Here is a 23,973-nt window from a genome sequence, read left to right as displayed (position 1 = left end):
GGGACTTGCCAGGTGCCCTCGGGACATCGGCCGCCGTCAGCCCGCAGGGCCCTCCCAGCCTTGGGCATGCCGAGACCCCCTCCAGACCCCTTCCAAAACACGGCCACCGGCCCTAGAGCCACGGCAGAAGGCTCCCGGAGCACCTGCACCGCTTGGGAGGCGAGGGGGCACCCCCCAAAAGAAGCATTCTCGGAGGTAACTGCCTGCGCTCACCCCTAAGCTGGGCCGCTGGGACGGCCTGGCTGGTGCTTTGGCTACAGGCAGGTCTAAGTGACACAACCTTGCCCACAACTTTAAAGAAAAGAGACTTTGAGACGCCTCAATTACAAAAGAACATTTAAAAGTTGTCAGGGTTTATTATCTCGTCACACAGAGTAATGACTCACTTAACACACGGTGACCAGGTTAACAGCAGCCCGAGCCGCTCCCGGCCCTCGCAGCGGAATACAAAACTTGCAGTATGTGAAGGACATTACAATTAAAAAGTGGATTTTTACCCAAGTGACCTGGAATGCGTTTCCAAGCACCCCACCGTTGCGCGTTGCTCTGCTCTGACATTGTTCCTCTGCCTGTACCTCTCCGTTTCAGCCCAGAACTGAGGTTCCCAGCCCCTGTCCCCGTGTCTGGGGGGGGACACCGCGGGCTGGCTCCTGGCGAGAGGAGGAGCAGCACGAGGTGACGTGCGCCCGCGCCGGCGGGCTGCCAGCGTGGGCCCTTCCTACAGCACCTCAGCATCGCTGCCTGAGTGTACCAAGACCAAAGAGGACCCCACGACGACACACGAGGTTTTAGGGCGAGGAAGCTGAAGCTGAAAATACACGCAGTGACCAACAAGCCCAGAGCCTTGGCTTGTGGCTGCAGGTCGCGGTGCCACGGTGACCACATCTGACAAGTGTTCCGGTGGTTCGAAGAACTGCTGTGGCTGCAGGAGGCACCTCCAGATGAGGCCTGGTTTGGGGAGCTCTGTACAGGGATTTTCTTCCTGCTGATGAAGAGGATGTGGACCCCCACGGAGACCTCTGCAGCGTCAGCACCTCAGGTGCTTCTGCTTCTCTGAAGCCTGGAACAAACAAACGATTCAGTTTGCTGCGTCAGACCTCTCGTCATTTGTCCATTGCCAAGTTATTTCTCGGGGCTGCGTTTCTGGGTGGGTTATTTTTGGTGGTTTTGTTTCATTTTGTTTTTTTAACTCGGGGCTTATTGCTATTCCATTGTCAAGAGTGCGTAGCAGAAAGAGCTGAGATTTGAAAGAACTAAAACTCTTTGGAACCTCAACAACAGGCTCTGTGTTGTGGCTGATGTGCTTTCACAATCCCTTTCTTTCCAGTGTTTCCAGTATGGCCTGAATTCTGTGGACGGACTCTTTCCTGGCCTGCCGAACACTGTCCTGGCCACCGGTCTCGATGGAATCCAGTTCCAACAGCAGCTTGGTCAACATCTCCTCCAGAAGCCGGTAGGATTTATCTGTCTTTTTTCCTACAAATTCATCCACCTCTTGCTCCAGCTCTTCAGCCTCCCCCATAACGTGGAGGATTCTCTGAATCTCTGGCTGGACAGCTGCAGAATTTGTTGAAGGCTGGTCACCAGGTTTAAAACCAGCCTCCTGGTTCCCAGGCGACGGCTTCCGAGGGGCGGCGTCGTACATCTGGGGCTGTGCGCTGTACTGCACCTTGGGGGGCAGGGGGGGCGGCCTGCTGTGGGCCGGGGGGGGCGGCTTGTGGGCGTTCATTGTCCCGGGGTGCTGGTGATCGACGTCGGAGTAGTAGTTGTGCTGGTTCGCACTTTGCTCGGCTTTGTCGTAAGCATCATCCTGCAGTCAGGAGGGAAAAAAAAAAAATATCTTGAAGTGCATTTCCCTTACAGGCAGGGTTTTAATCTCCCATCCCGCCCTGGGAAGGCCGGCGGGCAGGGCTGAGCTGTGTGTGCCCGGGGGGACAGGCCAGGGACGGTCACACACCGTGAGGTCCCCGCGGGCTGGCACCCCCCACCCTGCCCAGCGGGCTGGTTTCTGCGGGAAGTCCCAGAGAGGGACACGGAGCCTCAGCCCAGTCCCTGGCCAGGAAAGGGCAGATCCCCGGCAAGAGGCGCGTGTCTGGGAGAACCAGCGCGAGAACACGCGTTACCTGCCAAGGGGGGAGATGGAACTAGATTTCAGCAGGGTCTGGAGAAAGCCACGTTTCTCTGCAGGTAGCACACATCGGAGCTGTTCCCAGGTAACAGCGGCCTCCCCACCCCCAAATCCCCCCGTCAGGGTTTGCCAGCCCTGGGGACCAAACCTCTGGGGAGTCATCTGACTCCTGATCAAACCCAGAGAAAGCCGAGATGAGCAGACCCCCCCTAATGCATCGTTTCCTTACTTTTTTTGCTTAAAACATTCCTCAGCAGAGGATGACTGTGCCCAAAACAAGCAGCTGTAGAGGAACACCAGAGTCTGCTGCAGCAGAGTCTGCAGACTGACCTGCAGCTTAGTCCCACGCTCTGTGCTGGAGGATTTCTGACAGTGCCGCTGCTTGAGAGAGAGGAGTTGGACAACCGAGACGAGGTCTGACCCATTTCAAGACCTGCCCTGAGATGTCTGGTATCTCCAGTACCTTTCTGGAATTACAACCGTGGATTTTGGTCTCCTATATGCAAATAGATTTTGCCGGCAGCACTCTGGATACCTGCTGCTTTGTTTCTACCTAAACTGGCTGTGCTGGGAGAAAGGGGCATTCCCAGGAGACAGAGGCAGGTTTTGAGGAAAGCCGTATGATCTAGGAGGCCTGACCACGGCCGGGACCCGGCACGGCCACGCGCCGTAGCAGCATCGCCCGTACCTTCGAGTCCCACGCGGGAGGGTGGGGGGGAGCTCCGCTGCCAGGCCAGGGCGGATGCGATTCGGAGGCGAAGGGGCTCCCGTGCGCCGAGGCGGCGGGCCAGGCGTAACGCGGCTGCACCCCGTAGACGGCGTGGGGAGCCCACGTGTCCTCCGGGGCTCTGGGCTGTGGCGGAGGCCCCTGCGCCGTGACCCCTGGGCTGCTGTCTCCGTACGGATACTGCGGGATGGGCATTCCCGGGGTCTGCAAGAAGAGGCGGGGGGGAACAGGCGTTACCCCTGGAGTCGCTCCGAGCCCCGCTCCCTCCAGACAGCGCTGGGAACAGCCGCAGCCTCAGGCTCGCTGCCCGATTCCTGCTCTCCTAGCCCACAAGCTTGGAGCCTCTGGAGAATGGGGCGACCACCAGTTTTTATAAGAATAGAACCAGGCAGGGCAAGCTGCTCACGGCACAACGGCCACCAGGACCCACAGATCCATTGGAGGAGGCACTGGGGGCCCCATAAAGCAACTCCTTGTACCCCAGGAACTGCAAACGCAGCAGCTGCACCGACACTGGGGCTGGAAATTGCCGTGGCCGGTGCTCGGCCTCTTACCTGCGGTGGGGAGTAGCCAGGAACCTGCTGCCTCCTGAGAGAGGACCCTTCGGCGGGGCAGTCTGGCGCGGCATAGCTCCAGGGGGGAGCCGGTGACGGGGGCTGGTACATGCCCGTGGACTCCGTGGGGTAGGGGGGCCGCGGGGGCCCCGAGCAGTAGTACCCCCGTGCCTGCGGCAGGCCGGCATAGTGCAGGGCAGCGCCGGGAGCCGGGGGGTACGGGGGGCTGTAGGCTCCGTTGGCGTAGGGAGAATCCATTGCCTGGGGAGGAGGGAAGAGCAGAGGAAAGGTGATGGGCCATGGAGAGGGGCAGAGAGGCTCCGGTCCGGCCCAGCAGCTGCCGGGCGAGAGGACTGGCCCTTCCCGCAGTGTTTAACTATGGGGTTCCTTTGTCCCCAGGCTGATTTGCCCCAGTTTTAGGTTCTCCTGCTCTAACACAACTTTCTGTTGGCCGCTGTCAATAAACACCCGTCGGCCTCACGCTTTGCCCCCGCAGCACGCGCGGGCAGACGGGCAGTGGCGGGGTGTTACAGGGGGACGGGTTGTCGGGAACAGAGGGGACACACTAAGCTGAAAACCACGCTTCACTCCGCTAAGCTTCGCCCAGAAATAGGCGCCCAGTTCCTCACAGCAGGCAGCTCTGAGGAGGTTCAACCATGTCAACATAGTCACCGACCGGTGGGTGAAAAACATGCCAGGAAAGTTCCTTTTTCAGTCTGCAAACAGAAACGACGCAAGTGGACGAGATCTACCAGTCGTGGGACCCGGGGGGTGGGTGTTCAGATCCCCACGCCGCCGGTCGCGCTGCGGCCGTGGGAGCCGTCGGGGTGGAGAACTTGGACGAAAGGTCTGTCCGGCCAGAATCTACCTGAACACATCCACGGAATCGATGGATATTGAACGCGAGTTTCCCTCTCACCACGGAGGGACAGGAGCTCTGGGGTGACTCCCTCCAGCTCTGGGCAAAGCAGTTTTTTGCCTGCGAGCTGTTTCACGGAGGAGAGATCGTATCACCTGTGTGCTGGGATTTATGAAAGGGCCGGATCAAACCTACACGTCCCGTCGGATTAAAACAACCCGCAGTTCTGTCCGGACAGCAGACAGCCTCTTTGGAAAGAGCAAAGCCTTTCTCTTCGCACAGTATTTGTGCAACGGCCCCTGAAAACAGCTGCTGCTGCAATAAACCGATAAATAATAGACCCGGGCAGAGCAAGTCACGGGGCGGGGGCACAGCGGGACCGGCGATGGTTTTGCCCCCTCGCGGTGGGGCTGGGGTGGAAACGCCCCCGCTGGCGGGGCTCTGCCGTGCCCCGAAGGGGGGGACGCGGCGGGGGTCGCCTCCCCAGGGCCCCCCGCTCCCGCTGGGGCAGCGGCAGGTCCGTCCGCCGGCGAAGGGCCGGTTGGCCCCGGCGCTGCCCAGCTGCCCCCAGTCGTCCCCGTTCCCCCCAGTCATCCCAGTTCCCCCCAGTCGTCCCCGCAGCGAGCCGGCCCAGGGGCGGCATTTCCCCGGCGATCTCTCCCTGAACACACCCGCCCTGGAAATGTCACCTTGAACTGGGTACGGGGGTAAAACTTCGGGTCGGTTTGTGTATTTTTCTGCAGTTTAAACACCTGCCCAGACCCGGGGGGCGGATTTTTAAGGCAAACGGATCCCTCCGGAGATAAAACCCCGAGAGCCAGAAATAAACCGGCCTGGAGCGGGGCAAGGCTGAGCCTCCGGGTCCGGCCGGCGGGGCGGGCCGGGTGTATCGGGGGGGGGGGCAGGTACCGGCGGCGCAGGGCTGACCCGTACGGGCTCATCCCCCCCCGGCCGCCCGCCGCGGGTGGCGGAACCGGCCCGGTGGTGGCTGCGGGCGGGAAGCTCAGCTGCCCGTTACCGGTGGGGGGGGGGGCCGGGACAAGGGCTCCCGCTCCACCAGCGGGCGGGCTCCATCCCCGCTGCGCTCGGCTCAGCGCCCGGGACCGGGCTCGGGGCGGCCGCCGTCCCCCTCCCGCCGCCCCCGCCGTTACCTGCGCCGCCGGCGGGCGGGGGGACCCGGGGGGCCACGGCGGGCCCGGCTCGGCGGCGCGATCGCGGGGCTCCATGGCCGCCGCCCCGCCCCGTCCCGCCGCCAATGGCCGCCGCTAACCAATCACCGGCCGGGCCCCAACCGGCGCGGACCAATCAGCGGCCGCCCCGCGCGCACGGCCGCCGAGGCTTAAAAGGGCAGCGCCGCGGTGGGCCCCGCCCGGCGGCGGCGGGGCGGTTCCGGGGCGGCGGCGGCACCGGCGCATGGCGGCGCTTCCGCTGGGGGCGGCGCGGCGGCACCACCATGAACTACATGCCCGGCACCGCCAGCCTCATCCAGGACATCGACAGTGAGTGCGCCGCGGGGCCGGGCACCGGGGACCCTCCCACCGTCCCCCGTGGGGCGGCCGGTGCCCGCTGCCCCCCGCGGGTGCTGTTCCCCCGTGGGACGGTCGCTCCCCCTCCGCTCTTTCCGCGCGGGTGCTGCTCCCCGCTGTAGGGTGGTGGGACCCTCCCGCACCTCCTTCCACCGGGGAGCTGCCCCCCGCCGTGGGCACCGGTCCCGCGTGGGGCTGCAGCAGAAGGCGTCGCTGCGGGGGGGGAGCAGTTAACGCACGTCGGTGGTTTCCCCACGCTGTATATTGGGGGGGTCGGGGGCGTTAATGCCCCCGCGTGGTCGTGGCTGACACCCCCCCCCGCTCTCCCTGTCCCGCAGAGAAGCACCTGGTCCTGCTGCGGGACGGCCGGACGCTCATCGGGTACCTGCGCAGCATCGACCAGTTCGGTACGTCTGCCCCGGGGGGCTGCCGGGGGCTTAGGCCGGGCTTTGGACACGCTCCGGTGTGCAGGGGTTGGCGGGGGGGAGGAGGAGGAGAGGAGCCCCACGGTGCCCATCGGTGTGAGCTGGGTGATGCTCCCGTTGCCCGTCAGAGCTGCGCTTACCAGAGCTGCACCCATCCCAACCGCTGGCTTAACAGAGCCTGGCTTTGGGGAGGGTCCCCCGTTTCGTGGTCCCCACTTAGCGCCCCGGCAGTACCGTCCAGGCCCAAGCAGGAGGACGCGTTTCCTTGGCTAAAAACAACGTGAGTTTGACAAGAAATCCATTCAGCTGCGCGCAGAGCGATGGCATTGCAGCTCACGGTTCTAGAGCGCGTTTGTGTTGTGGGTGAAACACCCGCCTGCGTGTCCCCCCCGGCCTTGGAGCTTCACGGAGGCTTCTCCCAGGACCGGCTGCTCCCCCCGCTCCTGGCCGTGCCCAGCGCTGGTGCTCGGACACCCCTTCTGGGGCAGAAAGAGCCCAGGATGCGCCGGGTGACGTCCGTGCCTGGTCCCTGCCCAGACCCTGTGGCACCAGCGAGGCCGCTGTCTGCGCTGGGGGGGGCTCGGGCCCCGCTGGTCGGAGCTCGCAGTCCTGCCCGCCCTGCCCGCGCAGGCAGCGGGAGCTGGAGGGTGGGGGCTGCCCCACGGCCGGGAGCTGCCGTGCCCGTCGCTGCACCCGCCGCGTCTCAGCCGGGGACGCGGTCGGTGCCCTCGGTGACCCGGCCCAGGGGATCTGCCGAGGGCTGGGCCAGCGCCGGTGCCGCCGCTGCTCTGGGTCTGGGCCGGGACGAGACATTTCACAGCTGGAAAACAGCGGAATTGGGTTCTCTCCTCTCTCCCGATCGCTGCAGCGAACTTGGTGTTGCACCAGACTGTGGAGCGCATCCATGTGGGCAAGAAGTACGGGGACATCCCTCGAGGCATCTTCGTTGTGAGAGGCGAGAACGTCGTTCTGCTGGGGGAAATAGTACGTGAGGAGCTGGCCCTGCCCCGGTGTTTGCGGTGACTCCAAGCGGCGCTGCCGAGGCGTGGGGTGTCTGTCTGTCCGAGGCGTGGGGTGTCTGTCTGTCCGTCTGCTGTCAAATACGGTCCCTGCCCCGCTGCGGGGGGTGAAGTTTGAGCCCCCTCCCCAGGCTGGTTCGGGCTGAGCCATCACAGAGGTGCCCCCGTGAGCCGAGGGTGGGGGCGGAGGCACCGTCCCGCAGCTGACGCGAGGGGTGAAGAGCATCGTGGGGGGAGGCGTGGGGGAGCCCCAGCCTGCGTGTGGCATTGCTGGAGGGTGTCATTAGTGCCTGCCCGTGGGCTGTCACCTCCCTGCTGCCTCAGCACCAGGGGACACCAGGATGGGCTGGGGAGGAGCCGGGGACCGTTCGCTTTGGGCTGAGCTCAGGGAGCCCCCTCCCAGGGACGCCCATCCCGGGGGGTCCCAAGTGCCTCCAGCACCTCCAGTTTGCATCTCCTCCGCCTTTTGCTGGGACTCGCGGAAGCTGCGTGGGCACGGGCTCGCTTGGAGGAGACTGTCCTGCGCGTGCAAATCTGGGAGTGTGACCCTGGGGGGACCCGGGCGCCCGCGAGCGCAGGACTCGGACCCTGCCACGCCTCGGCAGCTCAGCGCGCTGCTTCTCTTGCAGGACCTGGAGAAGGAGAGTGACACGCCGCTGCAGCAGGTCTCCATCGAGGAGATCCTGGAGGAGCAGCGGGTGGAGCAGCAGGCCAAGCAGGAGTCGGAGAAGCTGAAGGTGCAGGCGCTGAAGGAGCGGGGCCTCTCCGTCCCGCGGGCGGACACCCTGGACGAGTACTGAGCGCCGCCCCTCGGACCCTGCCCCCCCGCACGGCGAGGGCTGCTCCGCCATCCGCCCGCGCCTGGGCACGGCTCTTTGCAAAGGAGGTTTTTTATTTTCAGATTGTGTTTTCTGTGGCGCAGATAACTGTAAAAAAAGAGGAAAAAAAAGAAAATCATGCCTTTAGCTTCTCCTTGCGGAGAAGGAGGAGAGAAGGCATTCGGCTGCCCTCGGGGGTGGCCGAGCGCGAGCGTTTGTGTTCAGGAGGCAAATCGCTTGGTCCTTCAGGTTTGTTTGCTTTTTCCTCCTCACGGGACTCTGGGTGAGAGTTTTTCCTTGACGTGTAAATAAATCCTTGATCTCAGTCACAATGGTTTTGCCCGTGTTTGGGACCTGACGCTTTCCCCTCTCTTAGGACGATCACCCTCGTGCCAGCTCCTGTCCCCGCCGGGCGCTGCGCAGGGGGGAAACGGGACCCTTGGACCTGCCGGGGGGGGCTCGCTCCGAGGGCAAGATCCCTACGGGGAGCAGGACAGGGGTGCCCCTGGGTACCCCCCGCACCCCGACAAGGGCTGCCAGCTCCCCCCAGCCCGGCTGTGGCTGTTCCCCTGCAGCTGAGCCCACTAATTACTGGCTGATGAAGAGCTGCCGCAGCTGGGCTGGTGCAGCCACACCTGGGCCACTGGCAGCCCCTGGGCCACTGGCAGTGTCTCCTGGTCTCGGCGCTTTGGGGGAGCTGGTGCGACTCCGGCAGGTTGGAGGGTCCGACAGTTGGTGCTGTTGGGGCGTTGGGTGACAGGGTCGGGCGGGCGCTGTCCTGTGCCACGGGGGTTGGTTTTGGGTTGGTTTTGGGCAGCTGCCAGGCCGTGGGAGCGGCGTGGGCTCTCCCTGCGAAACCCCTTTTGGTTCATTTCCCTGTGAAGTGAAACACTCTTTCGGGGAAGTGCCTGTGCTGGGGGGGGAGCAGAGGGGGGGCCCCGCGAGTGGGTTTTCTCTTCCGCAGTGGCTCGTTTCATCAGGACGAGCCCAGCTCCGCTCGCCGGCACATGCCGTGTACGAACGGGTCTGGCTGCGGCTCTCCTGCCCAGCCGATGGCCGGGGCTGCCCCCCCCCCCCCCCCCCACTGCCTGGGCACCCCAAAAATGCGTTTCCCTGAGCCCTGAGGTGGGGGCTTCTTGCTTTTGGGGAGGAAATGTGTCTTCCCCGTTGTGTTTACTCGTGTAGGCTGGTGTGGGATAGTGCAAGTTTAGTGGTAGAAAAGGCGTAAACAAGGAAATGCAATTTCTTGCTTTAACAAAAAAAAAAAAAAAAAGGGCTTTCTGGAGACCGGGGTGAGGGCCCTGCAGCTGGAAAACCTCCGCCGGGAGGAAACGGCTTCTTTGGTTTCGTTCTGCTGCCCCTCCTGCTCGGGGAGGGGGGGAAAGGGGGTGTTTTGGGGTGCGGGGGGGTGGGTCCCGTCCCCGGGCTCAGCCCCGCGCTGCGGGGGGAACGGGGCTCCACTCCCTGTGTGTACAGGGGGGCTGTGGGGCGCTGAGGAGGAGGAGGAAGGCTGCTGAGGTGCATCCTGCTGCTGCCGGGGGTCCAGGGGTCGGTGCCCCCACCCCCGCGGGGGGGGGGGGGGGGTGCAAGGAGCTGCTGCCGCCCGATCCCCGAAGCGGGGCGGGCGCTCCCGTGCGGCGGGGCGCGGCTCTGCCCCTTACATAAGCCCATGACGCCAGGGGGCGGCCCGTGACGTCACGGCGGTGACGCACCCCCACCCCCCCACTCCCCCCCCCCTCCGCCCCGTCCCGGAGGCGGCCGGTTGCGGCGGGAGCGGCCGGACCGCCCCGCGCCGCCGGGCCGGGCATGGTGTGCGGGCGGGGGGGCCGCTCCGCCGCCCGCCGCCCCCCCCCGCCGCGCCATGGAGCTGGAGAACATCGTGGCCAACACCGTCCTGCTCAAGGCCCGCGAAGGTACCGCGTCCCCCGGTTCCTCCCCCCCTCCCCGGTCCCACGCTGCATCCCCGCGCCCCTCCCCACGCACCCTCCCTGCATCCCCCCCCGCCAACGGGTACCCCCGGCCCGGGTCACCCCACGCACCCCCCGGTCCCGGGTGGGCATGGCCGAGCCCCCCCCCCCCCCCCCCGCCCCCGGAGGTCACGGCCGCCCCGGTGCCGCGGGACGCGTCCGTCCGTCTGTCCCAGCCGTCCCGGGGGCGCGGGGCAGAGAATTCCAAAAGCCGTTTCGGTGCCGTTTCCCCGGGTGCTGAGACACCCCGGGCGGGGGACGGGGGTCGGCCGCGACCTGCCCTGTCCGTCCGTCCGTCCGTGCCAGCAGGACGCGAGCAAAACTCCGCCGGTGCCAGGACGGCGCAGGCCTGAGCGAAACGGGCGCTGCCAGGAAAATCCCGGCCCAGGTGCCGCCGCCGCCCCGGTTTGAGCCCGGCCAGGAGCCGGGGCGAGGCCTGGGGGGGCCAAAGGCCGCGGGTGTCCGCGCCCCCTCCCAACGCGGGGCCTGGCACGGGCTCCCGGGGCAGCGCGGGCGCCTTTGTTTGCTTTTGGTTTCCTTTGGAAAACCGGTGCCCTCGTCGCTAAACCTTTGCGACCGAAAAGCAAACGGCCCCGAGAGCCACCGACGGGGCGGCGGGACGTGATCCTGGTTCTTCTTGGGAATCCCTCTCCCCTAAAGCTTTCCTTCCCCCCATGGCGGTCGCTTCCAGCAGCACCGGTGACGCCGCGGGGACGGCTCCTGCGCCGGGACCGGTGCCTTTGGGGTCGGGAGCTCAGCGCCGAGGCCAGACGTTCGCCCCGACGCTCCCCGCTCGGGGCTGGACCCCGCTCCTGTGCCCTGGGATGCGCCACGGCCGCCCGCGGGAGCCGGGGCCTCGTCCGAGCCCGAGCTGGGCACGGGGCTTGTGGCCTCGGGAGCGAGGGGGGGCTCTGCCGCCGCGGCCGCCGAACGGGGTCATGTCGGTGTGCGACGGCGGCGAGAGGCTCCGGAAGCCGGGAAGCGGAGCAGGACGAGGGCTGGGTCCTGGCTGGGCGGCCGCTTCTCTCCCGGCAGCGTGGGGATGACCGGAGCCGCCTCAGCGGAAAGCTGAGACCCCCCCAAGTCATGGCTGGGGGTCCCCACGCTTGGGGGTCACGGGCCGGCCTCATGCCGAAGGCGGGGGGGGCTCAGCCAGGCCCAGCACCCGCCGCAGCCATCGCCACCATCTGTAATTGGCCAAGTTCCTCCGTCCTCGGGACGTGCGGGGGGGGCTTGGCCCGGGCAGGCGGCTCCGCACTCCCGGCGCTTTTGGGGGTGCTGGATGCAGCGTGGGTGGGTGCCGGCACCGGGCTGGGCTGTGAGTTTGTGGTCTCCGTGGTTTGAGGGGCTCCCCGAGCTGCTGCTGCCCTCTGCACCCCTCGGAAGGGCCTTGCTCTGCTGCAGGGCCCCTCGCAGCCCTTCCTGCAGCACGGACGGGGGCTTTGTCCCCCAAAAGGTGGTCTGGGGGGGCTGCTCCCCCCACCTGGCCCCACGAGGGCTGCGGCCGGACCCCCCGGGGTCTCCGCTGGGGCTTTCGAGGGAGGGTTGGTGTCCCTGAGGGCTCCTAAAGCTCAGGGAACCCAAAGGGCTCGTCCGCCCACGGAAGTGCCCGGGATAAAATCCCAGGAGCGTGCGGGCGCGGAGGAGATAAGAGGCGGTGAGTGAGGGTTTATGGCTCGCGGGGCGGGGGCAGCCAGGTCCACACCTCACCGGGCATCGGTGCCGTCTCACCGCGTGATGGGGGACCTGGGGGGACACGCACCCCCGCGTGTGCTGCACCGTTTGGTACCTGGGCTCCTTTCCGCTGAGAAATGGTTTTATTTTGCTTCCCGCAGTTTTTTCTGGGGGCCGTGGTCAGTTTGGCAGCGTCCGCATTCTCGCAGGGTTTCCCGGCGCCGTTTGCTTGTGGGGAGCAGGGCCCAGGCAAGCGCCGGTTCCTCATTTTATCTTCCCCGCTGCATCCCGCTGCCTGGCAGGCGCGTGGCTCTCGCTGGTGCAGGCAGGGAGCAGGCAGCCAGCAGGCAGTGGTGGGATGCCCCAGCACGGCCGATGGCTGCTCCCCACACGCCCTCGGGAGAGGGGCTGGGTGCCTCCGGGGTGTCCCTGTGGGTGCTCCCTGCCCAGCACCAAGGGGTCTGTGCTGGGGGGGGGCTGTGCCCGGCCCCCCCTGCCCTGCCAGCAGGCCCACGCCGGGGCAGGAGCAGCTGCCGGCCCTTTGTGCGGCTCAGCCGGCTGCCAGGATCCAGCTCCGAGGCGAGGGCAGGGTCGCTTCCGAGGGGGCCCAAAGACTGTGTATATGTATTTTTTCCCCCTTTACTTTGAGGTTTTTCCCCCTTTACTTCGCTGGGGAGGGAACAGGACGGGTTTTGCCTTGCCCGAGCACACCGCGGGGGCAGGAGCGGGTCCCACCCTGAGCCCCGCTCCCCCTTTGCCCTGGGGCCTCGGTGGGCGCTGGGGCGGCTCTGCCGTGGGTCGGTTTTGGTGCAGTTTCACCCGGGGACAGTGACCCTGGGGACACGGTGCTCTTCCCGCTCGCCCCGGCTGTGCCGTGCCTGGACGCTGCCGGGGGGACGGGACCGGGGAAGGAGGATGCTGCAGCCTGTGAGGCTCCGGCTGAGAGCACGTCCCCGGGGCTCAGACATGTTGGGGCGCGGGTGGTGAGCGTTAATTTATTTTTATTGTCGCAGCAAACAAGTTGAAATTCAGACAGAGCGCCGTAAAGCGCCGGGTGGTGCGGGTTGCTGGGGGCTGACACCCGCAGAGTCCCCGGGCGAGGCGGGGAGGGAGTTGAGTGGCCAACGTGCCGCTGAGCCTGGCCACGGAGCCGCGGCCTCCGAGCATCCCCCCACCATCTCGGGTGGCTCCTGGGGCGGGCGGAGGGTCCTTGCCTGGGCATCCCCCCTCTGCCAGCTGCCCGGGGGGCTCCGGCCTGGGCACTGCGGGCCGAGGGGAGCGGCTGCTCCTCTTCCTCCGGCGCTCAGGGCTCAGGGCCGCGTGCCGCCAGGGCTATTCCTGCCGGAGGAAGCGAGCCGATGACGGCAGGAAGCTCTGCCCGGCCGAAACGCCGGAGCCCAGCACCGCGGCGTCCCCCGGCCTCGCCTCGGCGTCACCAGCTCGGAGCCGCGCTGATGTCAGGTCCCTGTAGGGGTGACTTCACGGGCCAAGCATCCCCTGGCCTGGAGCGGCTGCTGCTGGGGGAGCCGCTCCTCTGCCCCCTCCTCGTCCCTGGAGAGTCCCCGTCCCCGAGGAGGCCGGGGCTGGGCTGCTGCAGCCCCGCATGCGGGACGAGCGGCTCGGCGGGGAAATAAGGAAACCAGATGTTTACGGGAGGGAGCGGCGTGGGGCCGCGGCATTGTTTGGGGAGGAAGCCTGCACACGCCGGGCTCGGCCGCCCCCAGCGCCAGGCGATGCCGAGGAGATCCCGTTGATCCCAGTCCTGCCCTGGAGCGGGGCTGGGAGCTGTGACCTGGTGGGGATCCCCTCGGCTGCTCGGGGCGAGGGGGTCGGAGCCCTCTCCGGGGCTGACGATGCGTTTTCCCACGCGGCTTTAGAGTTGCCCAAAGCCCCAGCGCTGGCGGCGTGTGGGGACGTGTCCGAGCGGTGGGTTTGGAGACCAGCAGTGGTGGGATGGGGGGAAACCCGTCCTGTTCCCCCCGTCGCTGGCTGGGCTGGAGCTGCGACGCCCGTCCTGCCAGCGTCACCTCTTCTCCCTCTCCCCTGGCTGCAGGTGGTGGTGGCAAGCGGAAGGGCAGGAGCAAGAAGTGGCGGGAGATCCTCCGGTTCCCGCACATCAGCCAGTGCGATGAGCTGCGGAAGGGCCTGGGTGAGCCGGGGAGGGCACCGGGAAGCGGCAGAGCCGGGTTGCGGCCGCACTGGGGGCACGGCGCGTGGCACGTCCCCCCTTCCCTTGCAGAGCAGGACTACGGCAGCCTGTGCCAGAAGCAGCCCATCGGCCGGCTGCTCTTCCGGCAGTTCTGCGAGACGCGGCCGGAGCTCCTGCGCTGCATCCGCTTCCTGGACGCCGTGGTGAGGGACCCCGCGGGGTGCCACCGCGCCGGCTCTGCGCGGGGACCGCGACGCCCGGGAGGCGTTTTCCCGGGATGGGGTTTTGCCGAGGGCCGTGGCGGGTTGGCAGCGTGTGCCCCAGGGCCCCGTCCCCGTGCGCTGCCGGCTCCTCTCCCGTCCTCCGCCACGACCTCTCCGTCCCAGCAAGCTCAAAAAGCTCCTGGAGAATCCACCCGCTGCGAGGTTCGCCCCGGTGCCGGGAGATTCCGGCTGCTGGCGAACGGGAAACACGAGCCTCATAAAATGATCCGTGTTCCCCGTTTCTGCGCAGTTGGGGTCGGCAGCGGGTGTGTGCCCTCCGCGGCGGGGTCGGCGTTCGGGGGGGGCCTCGGGGGGAGCAGCTGGAGCCTCTTGGGTGTGCAGAGACCCGACAGCCGTGGGGGCTGCTAACGGGAAACGCGTCTGTAAACCGGCCCCGGCTTGTGCCGGCTCTCAGGGCTCTCGCAGGACATTTATTTTCCCCCCTTTTGGGTAACTTGCTGCGGGGAGCAATGTGGGAGACCCCCTGGGTGCAGGCAGCTCTTCGCCCCATGGCTGGGGCAAGCGTGGCTTGTTTGGGGAGGCGGGGGGCACAGGGCAGAGCCTGCAGCACCCTCCTCTCCCCGGGCATCCCAGGCGGACTACGAGCTCTCCCCGGATGAGAAGCGGAAGGAGATGGGGGAGGAGATCATCCGCCGGTTCCTGGAGCAGGAGGTGAGTCCTGGGGGGCCTTTTCCCCCCCCGCCGGGCAGCCGAGCAGGGTGGGGCAAGGGTGGGATGGGGGCAGGGCAGCGGTGGGGGGGTCTGGGGGGGCTGCATCCCTGTTCTCTGGGCATCCCGACGGCTCCCATCACCCAGCCAGGACCCGGGGTGGGACATGGGGGGGTGCATCCATCTGCTCCCCCCTCGGCAGTCCCCAGATTTCCTGCCCGAGGTCGGCCAGCCCCACGCCCGCCGGTGCCTGCAGGACCTGCAGAAGAGCCCCTGCAAGGATCTCTTCAGCAGCTGCCTGCGGTGAGTGCCCTGCCCGGGGAGGGGGGAGCAGCTGGGGGCGGGGGGCTGCAGGCGACGCTGACCCTCCCCTTACCCCCCCGCAGCCCCTTGCACGAGTACCTGAGCGGGGACCCCTTCGTCGACTACCGGGACAGCATGTACTTTGACCGGTTCCTGCAGTGGAAGTACCTGGAGAGGTGAGTGGGGGTGCTGGGGGGGGTCTGAGGGGTCCAAGGGGGTGTCCAGGGGGTGGCGGGGCTGACGTGCCCGGGGTTGTGTCTTTCAGGCAGTCGGTCACCAAAGACACGTTTCGGCAATACCGGATCCTGGGCAAGGGCGGTTTTGGAGAGGTACGGCCACGGGGGGAGGAGAGGGGGGCGATGGTGGGGGCTCATCCCCCACTGTCTGCGTGTGTCCCCCCCCCAGGTGTGCGCCTGCCAGGTGCGGGCCACGGGGAAGATGTACGCCTGCAAGAAACTGGAGAAGAAGCGGATCAAGAAGCGGAAGGGGGAGGCGATGGCCCTGAACGAGAAGCAGATCCTGGAGAAGGTCAACAGCCGGTTCGTGGTGCGTGTCGCGCTCCCCGGGGCGGGGCGGGGAGCTGGGGGGGGCCACGGCCGGCGCTGATGGCCAGGGGGGCCACGCAGGTGAGCCTGGCGTACGCCTACGAGACAAAGGACGCGCTCTGCCTGGTGCTGACCATCATGAACGGCGGCGACCTCAAGTTCCACATCTACAACATGGGCAACCCCGGCTTCGAGGACGAGCGCGTGGTTTTCTACGCGGCCGAGATCTGCTGCGGCCTCCAGCACCTGCACCAGGAGGGCATCGTGTACCGGTGAGCGCGGCGCGGGGCCGGCGGCGGCGGCTGGGCCCCACCGCTGCCTGCTGAGCCGCCCGTCTGTCCCCGCAGGGACCTGAAGCCCGAGAACATCCTGCTGGATGATGATGGTGAGGAGGGGGCCGCTGGGCCTGGCTCTGCCCGCGCTCTTGGCTTTGGGGATGGGTCTCTGTGTGCCTCCGGGGGGGCCTCTGGCTGTCTTTGAGGGAGGATGGGGGGTGGTTCCTCCCTGGGACGCTGCCCTCAACCCCCTCCGTGCCCCAGGCCACATCAGGATCTCCGACCTGGGGCTGGCGATCAAGATCCCCGAGGGCGAGACCATCCGTGGCCGCGTGGGCACCGTTGGCTACATGGGTGAGCGTGGGGCTGTGCTGGCCCTGGGGGGGGGTTTCCCCATGCCGCGGTGTGCCGGGCCGCTGACGGGTCTGGGGCCGGTGCCTCGCAGCCCCAGAGGTGATCAGCAACGAGCGCTACGCCTTCAGCCCCGACTGGTGGGGCCTGGGCTGCCTGGTGTACGAGATGATCGAGGGGCAGTCGCCCTTCCGCGCCCGCAAGGAGCGGGTGAAGCGGGAGGAGGTGGAGAAGCGGGTGCGGGAGGAGCCGGAGCTCTACTCGGACAAGTTCAGCGAGGACGCTCGGGCCATCTGCACCATGGTGAGCCTGGGGACACGGGGCCCGTGGGGGCCGGTGCTGGCGCCATCCCCCCGCCGTGACGGCCCGTCCCCCTCCCCAGCTCCTGGCCAAGGACCCCAAGCAGCGCCTGGGCTGTGGGGCCGACGGGGCGGCCGCGGTGAAGTGCCACCCCTTCTTCAGGACCATCAACTTCAAGCGCCTGGAAGCCGGCATCATGACACCCTCCTTCGTGCCGGACGTAAGGGGAAGGGCAGGGGGGGCGCCCGCGGGGGGGGGCAGCCCCGCTCCCCCCTCGCTGACGGCCCTTTGGCTCCCGCAGCCCCGGGCGGTTTATTGCAAGGACGTGCTGGACATCGAGCAGTTCTCGACGGTGAAGGGCGTCAACTTGGACCAAACCGACAACGATTTCTACGCCAAGTTCGCCACCGGCAGCGTCTCCATCCCCTGGCAGAACGAGGTACCGGGGGCCTGGGACACTGAGGGGGCACTGGGGGCTCTCACTCTGCCCCCCCTGGTGACCCGACTCCCCCCCAGATGATCGAGACCGAGTGCTTCAAGGACCTCAACGTGTTCGGCCCCAGCGGGACCCGCTCCCCCGACCTGGACTGGAGGCAGCTGCCCGAGCCCCCCAAGCGCAGCCTTCTGCAGCGGCTCTTCCGGCGCCACGTAAGAGACTTGGGGGGGGATTATTTGATGGGGGGATTGTCCTGGGGTCTCCCCGAGACCCCCCCAGCTCACTGCCTGCCGTCTGTCTGTCTGTCCCTCGCAGCCAGCCGACTACACCATCGGCACCACCATCCACCCCCCACACCCGGCCGCTGTGAACTCACACCCTCCTGCGGCCAACTCCACCTGCCGAACCCCGGCACCGTCCTGACCCCTCTCACCGTCCCGGGGGAGCCCCCAGCCCCCCCTGGGCCCCCTCAGGGTTATCTCGGACCAACGCGGGGGCCGGGGTCTGCGGGTGCCAGCTGCTGGCACGGGCTGGCGTGGGCAGGGGGTGACAGAGGGGCAGAGTCTGCCCAACCCCAACCCTGGCAGCTCCCCGGCCCCCCAGCCTGTTCCTGGGGGCTCCCACCGTGGGGCCACCCCCAGCTGCCCCCCCCAGCGGGAAGGGGCCAGGGCAGGGACCTATTTTTGCTGTGTTTGAGCCCGTTATCGCCAGCTGGGTGCACAACCTCTGCGGGCACCGAGGGGCTGGGGGTTTATCTGCACTCTCCGAATAGAAACATAGGCAGCCTTGGAATGGGGGGGGGGGGGACGGGAGACCCCCAGCTCTCCCAGCCATGCTGCAGCAGGAGGGATGGGATCACCCCAACAGATCCTCGTCCCCCCCCCCGCCCTCCTTGGCCACCACAGCGTGAAATGGGCTCAGAGAAGGGAATTTTCTCGAAGGGGGCTGGGCTAGGGGGGGTGGGGGGCTCCCCTCCGTCCTCCCAGGACAGCTCAGGGCAGCCTCGGGGCTGGGGGGGGGCACAAGGGCCCAGTACGAGGGGCCGTGCACGTGTGTGTGCGAGGGACAGTGCACGTGGGCTGGGGGGGCCCTGCGGTGGGTGCTGTGGGTGCTGTGGGCCCCGCGCCTTTGAACCCCGGGGGATCTCTGCCTCCTTTGGTTTACATTCGACCCGGTTTTGTACATTTGTAAACAGTTGTAAATATTTGTACGTTGAGCGCCTGGATGTACATTTTTAAGCTCAAAGCTGCAAACGGAGCCGCGTGGTGACTTCGCGTGGGGACGTGGGGGGCGTTTCCTGGGGTCAAGGGCCCAGCGGGGGCTTTCTCAGCTGTTTTACCTCCCCCAGTGTTTTCTCCCTCCTCCTGCCCCCACGGGACACGGGTGGGGGGGTGCTGGGTGCCCATGTCAGAGCGGGGCTGTGCCACCTTCCCAGGCATCCCCTGGCTGGTGTGCAGGATGCGGCCACGCGCTCCCCTTGCCCCCAGCACCCCCAGCCCACGGTCCGGGTGGGTCCAGGCAGGTCCAGGCTGTGGCTGGGGCCTCATCCTGCCCCGGGCAGGCGAGCGGTGCTGGAGCACGCGTGGGCTCAGCCGTGCCCCCTCCTGCCCCAGCGCAGAGGCACCTTCTCGGTGCCCCAGGTAGGTGCTGGGACCCGAATCCCGTCCCCGATGCCTGTGGCACCGCTCGGCGCTGGTGCCGTCCCCGGTGCCGCGGGAGAGCTGCCGTCCCCTCCCCTCGCAGCAGCACGGCGACAGCAGGACCCCGAGCGACGTCCGGAGGAGATGCCGAGGTCACGTCAGGAGCCGGTGAGTGTCCTGGGGGCGTCCCCATTAACCAGACCCCCCCCCCCGAGGGCTCTGGGTGCCTTTCCTCACCGCTGCCCGGCGTGCTGTGACTCTCTGCGTGCCGCTTGGGGCACTGGCTGTCGCTGTGTCCCCTCCTGGGGGGACACAGAGGGGTTCGTGCCCCTCCAGCCCCCCCCCAGCCCGGAGCTGGAGGGGCAGCTCTGCCCGGGCTGTTTTGGTTCTCACAAACAGCGGCGTGTCCTTGTGCCGAGGCCTTGTGCCCCGCAGCGCCTGCTCCCTCTGGGATAACGACGGGCCCGGCCGGGGGGCTCCAGCCGCCTCACCAGCAGGGCAGGGGGGCTGCGGGGGGGCTGGGGGCGACACACCGTGCCGGAGGGTCTCTCCCACCTTCCCCAGGCACCGCAGACCCCGTTTGGCCCAAGCTCCGGGCTGGGAGGTCCCGGCAGCAGTTCAGGGATTTCAACCCCTCCTGATTTTCCCTCCCGCTGTGTGCAGGCACGAGGGGAGCGGGTGGAGGAAGCCCAGCCGGGGTGAGAGCTGCGGGAGGGACCCCGGAATCACGCCTGCGCGGGGCCGCAGCACCAGTCGGCGAGCGGGAGCGCGGCTGCGATGGGGATTTCCCGGTAAACGTTTGGGAAGGGGATGGTGCAGCTTCTGGCTTCCTCCTGGCCCCACCAGCATCGCCAAGGTGTCTTCTCTCGCACGTGGTGGAGAACAGCAGCCCCGGCGAGGAAGAGGAGCTGTCTCGGGGTGCAGTGGGACTGTTCCCGGGTGGCAGGTAGGACCCGAATCATCCCTGGGGGGCTCGGCGGGCAGGCTGGGGGACGCGAGGGGCTCCCCGGGGCTGGGCCACCGGCGCAACGAGCGGTTGACCTCCCCCTTGGCCAAGTTGTTGCAACAGCGGGGAGGAAGGTCAGGTTCCCCGCAGGAGGGTGCAGGGGCTGACGTCAAAGGAAGCAGCTGGTGATTCACGGGTTCTTGGGAGCGCTGGTCTCTGGGGCCGTAACTCATCCCAGAAATGTCATTTCATCCTTGAGCGTTATCGCTTCTCTGCCGTCGCCCACCGCTCCCAGCCCCACGGCAGATAAACCGGCCTCTGGGGGAGGTACGGGGGCTGCCCCTTGCTCCAGCCTCAGGTTTCGCGGCTTAATAATCTTAATACTCAGCTTTATGGAGGCCGAAAGACAGGCTGCGTTCGCGCGGGGCTCTGCGGGGCGAGGGGGAGGGCTGTGTGCCCTCCGAAACGCTCGTGTCCGTGCCATGTGCACGAAGCATCCCCGGTGCTGCCCGGCCATGCACGGCCAGCCCGGGTGTCCCCCCGTCCCCCCCCACCCTCGCGGGGTTTGGGCTCGTGCACTGGGGCTTCCGCATGCCGCCATGGTGAGGGCTCCACGGTGGGGTCTGGTCCCCTGGTTCTTGTATCCAGCCTTAGCTGAGGCTGGGCTGAGCCTGGCTCCGGTTATTCCGGGATGGTTGTGCTGTGAGAGGGTGTTGTCCCTCGTTACCTGTTGTTATTATCCGTTGTTATTATCCGCCGTTATCTGCCGTTAGCTGTCAGAACTGATCGTTATCCCGTGATCCCGGTGATGATCCGTGCGGGCACAGCCGCGCTGTGGGCCCCCACGGATTGTCCCTGGGCCGGGGATCGCCCGCAAAGCACCGTGCGAGCCGGGCAGGGCGGCCGTGCCTCTGCCTGGGCCCCCGGGGCTGGCCGGGCTCCATCGCACCGAGCAGGAGCACGTGTCAGCCCACGTGTGCGCGGCCACTCGCCGGACACGACCCGTGGCCCCGGCAGATGCGTGAGGAGCCGGGTCTGGCCTTGGCCCCCGGGGCCCTGCCGTAAGTGATGGCTCTTATCTCCCTGCTGACAAGCCAGCATCCTTCAGCTGGCGTACTTAAGGCCGAGCGCCGGGAGGGCCGGGGCAGAGACACCCGCCCGCCGCAGACACCCGCCCGCCGCAGACACCCGCCCGCAGCCCGCGGCTCGCTCCGGCCCAGGGAGATGCTGCCCGCCACCTTCAAGCTCTGTGCTGCCATTTCCTACCAGAACCTGCGCAACATGACCGGTGAGGGGCCGGGGGAGCCCCCCTGCACGGGCTGCCTGTGGTGGGAGGGGGCTGGAGGCTCCGGGGATGCTCTCCCCACCCTGTCCCACGTCGCTTTCTGGGTTTGTGTTTTGTCTCTGTCGCCCTTCTTGCTGCCAGGACTGTTGCCGGGGTCTGAGGGGGGCAGCGTGTGCCGCAGCTGAACGTGGGGGGTAGCTGCAGGTAACGGTCCCGCTGGCTGCGAGGGTTTTGTATTCTTGTGCTCCATTTCCTACGGCCTTTTCCGAGCATCCCCATGATTGCTCCTCAGTATTTTTACGACTCATCTGCTCCCCGCATGCTGCGTGGCTTAGACCTGGAGCAAAGCCCGGGTTTGTGTAGGACTGTTCTGTCCCAGAGCAGCGCAGGGGCAGTCAACTGCTCTCTGTGCCTGTGGGGACTCCAGCAAAGGCGGCGAGCAGAGACTTTTTCAGTGTCGTTATGTTTAAATTGGAAAAAAATAAAATAAAATAGCAAGCCCTCCGTGGTGCGGTGCTGGCGGGTGATGCGCTCTCTGCTCTCAGGTCTGAGAAGACAAGCTGCTGTTGCCATCAGCCAGGAGCTGAGCAAGCTTGCCTGCCGCGGCGCGGGGCCCAGCACCTGGGTCAACCAGGTTCGCAGAAGAAGCTCCTTGCTCAGTAAGTGACCAGCGGCCGGGGCTCTGCCCCTTCCTGAGGCGGGGGGCGACCGTCACGGCTCAGGGCTCGGGAGAGGGCTTGGAGGAAAACCTGCTCGCGGGTAGCCTGGGCTTTTGCCAAACAAAGGGCAAAGGCAGGCAAGCAGCGGGAATTGCGTTTCCTTCTCCAGCCCCTGGGCACGGAGAAGTGTATTTATTTGATGTAGATAAAGCTTATCTGGCACGAGGGTGCGTTAGCTGCGCAGTGTTCTTACAACTCGGTCCTGCTTCTGTCTGATCCCGCGCAGGCTCGAGGCTGGAGGAGAAGCCCTTCAGCGAGGTGGAGATGTCTTACATCAGGCAAGGAGAGGAGGCCCTCCAGAAATCTCTCAACATCCTGGGGGACCAGGAGGGCTGGAAGACAGAGACGGTGCTGGTAGGGGCTCCGCTTTGCAGCAGCCTGACGCGCTCCTCCTGCACATATTCGTGGTGTTCACTCTGCGCTCCCCTCGCCAGGGTAACGGGGACAGAGTGCTGAGCAAGGTGCTCCCGGACGTGGGCAAGGTGTTCCGGCTGGAGGTGGTGGTGGAGCAGCCGCTGGCCGCGCTGTACGACGAGCTGGTGGACAACATGGAGCAGATGGGGGACTGGAATCCCAGCGTCCAGCAAGTCAAGGTAGGCAGCGCCTGGCAGACCCCAGCGGCCGGGGCTCACACCCACGGGCTGCCCCGAGCGGCCTCGGGAGGGCCGAGGAATCGCTCTGCCCATCCCAGCGGGAGCACAGGGATTTCTCCACGTTTTTAAGGAAGGGAGAAGCCAGACTTTCTCTTGTCTGCTTCCTCCGGAGCTCGAGCTGCAGCTGCTGCGCTGCTCTTTGCTCGGCAGGAGTCGTGCTCCCGCTTTACGGCGAGGAGCAGCCCAGCACCGCTGTCCCCCGTCCTGTTACTGGAGGAGAAAGAACGTACCCCAAGGAGCAGGGAAGGGCATTTTGCAATTTCACAGCGTCTCTGGAATAAGAGAAGCGTTAAGAGAGACACCTTCCCTTTGCAGATGTTGAAAAGTAACGTTCTGCATTCTGGGATGAAGCAGATCAGATATTTGCAATTTTTCTCACAATAAACACTGAGGTTTTGTATTTCAACACGCGAGCTGTCAGCCATCTTTGCAGCAGATGCTTCAAATTAACGTTTTAATTCTGAACTCTCCAGATTCTCCAGAAGATTGGGAAGGACACAGTGATCACCCACGAGAAGGCGGCCGCTACCCCCGGCAACGTCGTGGGGCCACGGGACTTTGTGAGCGTCCGGTGCTCCAAGAGACGCGGCTCCACCTGCGTCCTGGCCGGCGTGGCCACAACGCACGGGGCGATGCCGGAGCAGGAGGGGGTCGTCAGGTGAGCAGGCGCCTTTGGCAGGCACTTAGGGGGGTGCGGGGGGGGGTGGGATTCACATGCCAGCCTTCAGCAGGGGCTGGGGGCGTGAGCGAGACGCAGCTGTCTGAGGGGGGGCTCCCATCCTCTTGCAGAGCCGAGAACGGCCCCACCTGCATGCTGCTGCGCCCGCTGCCCGGCAGCCCCTCGCACACCAGGCTCACCTGGCTCCTCAGCATCGACCTGAAGGTAAGTCAGGCCTGCAGCTAATTTAGGCCTGCAGCTCAGTCAGGCCAGCGGTGGCCAGGCCGGGCGGGAGGTGCAGCCCCGGGCTCTGTCCGCTCTCCGCAGGGCTGGCTGCCGAAGACGGTCGTCAACCAGGTGCTGGCCCAGACGCAGGTCGACTTCGCCAACCACCTCCGGCAGCGCCTGGCCCGGCCACCGGCTGCTGCCCTCCCCGAGGGGTGTAACGGGGCCAGGCAGACGCAAGTTAATTAACAAGACCTTGGTTAATTAGCACAGGCTGTAACAGTAGACACCACTAATTGATAGAGAGTTTCAATCAATAAACCAACCTTTATTTATTGAAACCAGTTGAGTTGGGGAGCTCGCAGGGACCTGACTCAGTCAGCACCTGCTTATTGTGCAAATGAGGACCAAAAACTGGAGGGATGTAAGTCAGTCCCTCCTGCCTTTGCTCCACTGAGCAGGTGCTGGCTCCGTCAGGCCCCTGCGACCTCCCTCACTAATTAGTTCCAATGACTAAAGCAACCTCTGAGTAGTGGTGTTTCCTAGGGCTGAGGGAGGAAGGCAGGAGGACCAGCCCACGCTCCGCAGGGCAAACCTCAAACTTTACTCCCCTCCTCCCCTCAAAACACACATTTTATTCCCTTCTCCCCCACGCAGTGAAGCAGCTCTAATTTATTTTTCCTGTACAGACACACACAAAGTGTCCAACTATTTATTGATCCAAAGCTCTGCAGAGATGCTCATGTATAACCTGTCAAGGAGAGCGTCAGCTTGAGAGATCTCTACAGTGTGGCTACTTTGAGTTTAAATCTCATTTGTCACAAGATAAAAAGAAAAAAAAAAAAAAACACACACCCAA

General features: G+C 66.1%; 3 protein-coding genes across 19 annotated transcripts; 2 read left to right on the top strand and 1 right to left on the bottom strand.

Moving 5' to 3' along the window:
* Positions 1-323: 323 nt before the first annotated feature.
* Positions 324-5,513, bottom strand: BAG4 (BAG cochaperone 4). 2 transcript variants are annotated; one of them, XM_074808240.1, is made up of 6 exons: positions 5,420-5,513; positions 3,410-3,670; positions 2,817-3,059; positions 2,459-2,595; positions 2,124-2,297; positions 1,577-1,810 (listed from the first exon to the last, which is right to left on the bottom strand). In XM_074808240.1, the coding sequence occupies exons 1-6, from the start codon at positions 5,492-5,494 to the stop codon at positions 1,726-1,728; spliced, it is 975 nt and encodes a 324-aa protein (XP_074664341.1). In that variant the 5' UTR covers positions 5,495-5,513; the 3' UTR covers positions 1,577-1,725. The 2 variants fall into 2 exon arrangements, with proteins under 2 accessions (XP_074664340.1, XP_074664341.1); XM_074808239.1 differs by lacking the exons at positions 2,124-2,297; positions 2,459-2,595 and having other exon boundaries at positions 324-1,810.
* A 130-nt stretch (positions 5,514-5,643) lies between these two features.
* LSM1 (LSM1 homolog, mRNA degradation associated) lies at positions 5,644-8,388 on the top strand. The gene is made up of 4 exons (XM_074808241.1): positions 5,644-5,767; positions 6,133-6,201; positions 7,088-7,203; positions 7,868-8,388. Exons 1-4 carry the CDS (start codon positions 5,722-5,724, stop codon positions 8,036-8,038), a joined length of 402 nt encoding a protein of 133 aa, XP_074664342.1. The 5' UTR covers positions 5,644-5,721; the 3' UTR covers positions 8,039-8,388.
* Positions 8,389-9,793: 1,405 nt separating this feature from the next.
* STAR (steroidogenic acute regulatory protein) lies at positions 9,794-23,968 on the top strand. Of its 16 annotated transcripts, none has more exons than XM_074808224.1 (25): positions 9,798-9,969; positions 13,751-13,846; positions 13,937-14,049; positions 14,704-14,781; positions 14,981-15,081; positions 15,165-15,257; positions 15,347-15,410; positions 15,487-15,627; positions 15,708-15,898; positions 15,974-16,011; positions 16,166-16,255; positions 16,347-16,555; positions 16,715-16,772; positions 16,854-16,991; positions 17,069-17,200; positions 18,602-18,796; positions 19,292-19,419; positions 19,515-19,574; positions 20,673-20,862; positions 21,405-21,518; positions 21,805-21,932; positions 22,013-22,171; positions 22,705-22,889; positions 23,021-23,114; positions 23,217-23,968. In XM_074808224.1, the coding sequence occupies exons 1-25, from the start codon at positions 9,918-9,920 to the stop codon at positions 23,361-23,363; spliced, it is 2,994 nt and encodes a 997-aa protein (XP_074664325.1). In that variant the 5' UTR covers positions 9,798-9,917; the 3' UTR covers positions 23,364-23,968. The 16 variants fall into 16 exon arrangements, 15 of the variants coding, with proteins under 15 accessions (XP_074664329.1, XP_074664330.1, XP_074664325.1 ...); XM_074808222.1 differs by having other exon boundaries at positions 9,800-9,969; positions 16,635-16,772; positions 18,602-18,628; positions 18,732-18,796; positions 19,292-19,574; XM_074808221.1 differs by having other exon boundaries at positions 19,292-19,574; positions 20,669-20,862.
* Positions 23,969-23,973: the final 5 nt, after the last annotated feature.

Source organism: Strix aluco, chromosome 28 (assembly GCF_031877795.1).
Source record: "Strix aluco isolate bStrAlu1 chromosome 28, bStrAlu1.hap1, whole genome shotgun sequence".
Taxonomy (NCBI): domain Eukaryota; kingdom Metazoa; phylum Chordata; class Aves; order Strigiformes; family Strigidae; genus Strix; species Strix aluco.
Note: the sequence above shows the minus strand (reverse complement) of the source record. Positions and strands in the feature narration are given on the sequence as shown.

Excerpts from the sequence above, each read along its gene's own strand:
- BAG4 (XM_074808239.1), bottom strand. The coding sequence starts at position 5,494 with ATGGAGCCCCGCGATCGCGCCGCCGAGCCGGGCCCGCCGTGGCCCCCC. Across the intron at positions 3,060-3,409 it reads CTGGCTACTCCCCACCGCAG|ACCCCGGGAATGCCCATCCC; the intron begins GTAAGAGGCCGA and ends CTCTTCTTGCAG. Across the intron at positions 1,811-2,816 it reads CTCCCGCGTGGGACTCGAAG|GATGATGCTTACGACAAAGC; the intron begins GTACGGGCGATG and ends TCCTGACTGCAG.
- LSM1 (XM_074808241.1), top strand. The coding sequence starts at position 5,722 with ATGAACTACATGCCCGGCACCGCCAGCCTCATCCAGGACATCGACA. Across the intron at positions 5,768-6,132 it reads CCTCATCCAGGACATCGACA|AGAAGCACCTGGTCCTGCTG; the intron begins GTGAGTGCGCCG and ends CCTGTCCCGCAG. Across the intron at positions 7,204-7,867 it reads TCGTTCTGCTGGGGGAAATA|GACCTGGAGAAGGAGAGTGA; the intron begins GTACGTGAGGAG and ends CTTCTCTTGCAG.
- STAR (XM_074808221.1), top strand. The coding sequence starts at position 9,918 with ATGGAGCTGGAGAACATCGTGGCCAACACCGTCCTGCTCAAGGCCCGC. Across the intron at positions 14,050-14,703 it reads TCCGCTTCCTGGACGCCGTG|GCGGACTACGAGCTCTCCCC; the intron begins GTGAGGGACCCC and ends CGGGCATCCCAG. Across the intron at positions 16,773-16,853 it reads CACCCTCCTTCGTGCCGGAC|CCCCGGGCGGTTTATTGCAA; the intron begins GTAAGGGGAAGG and ends TGGCTCCCGCAG.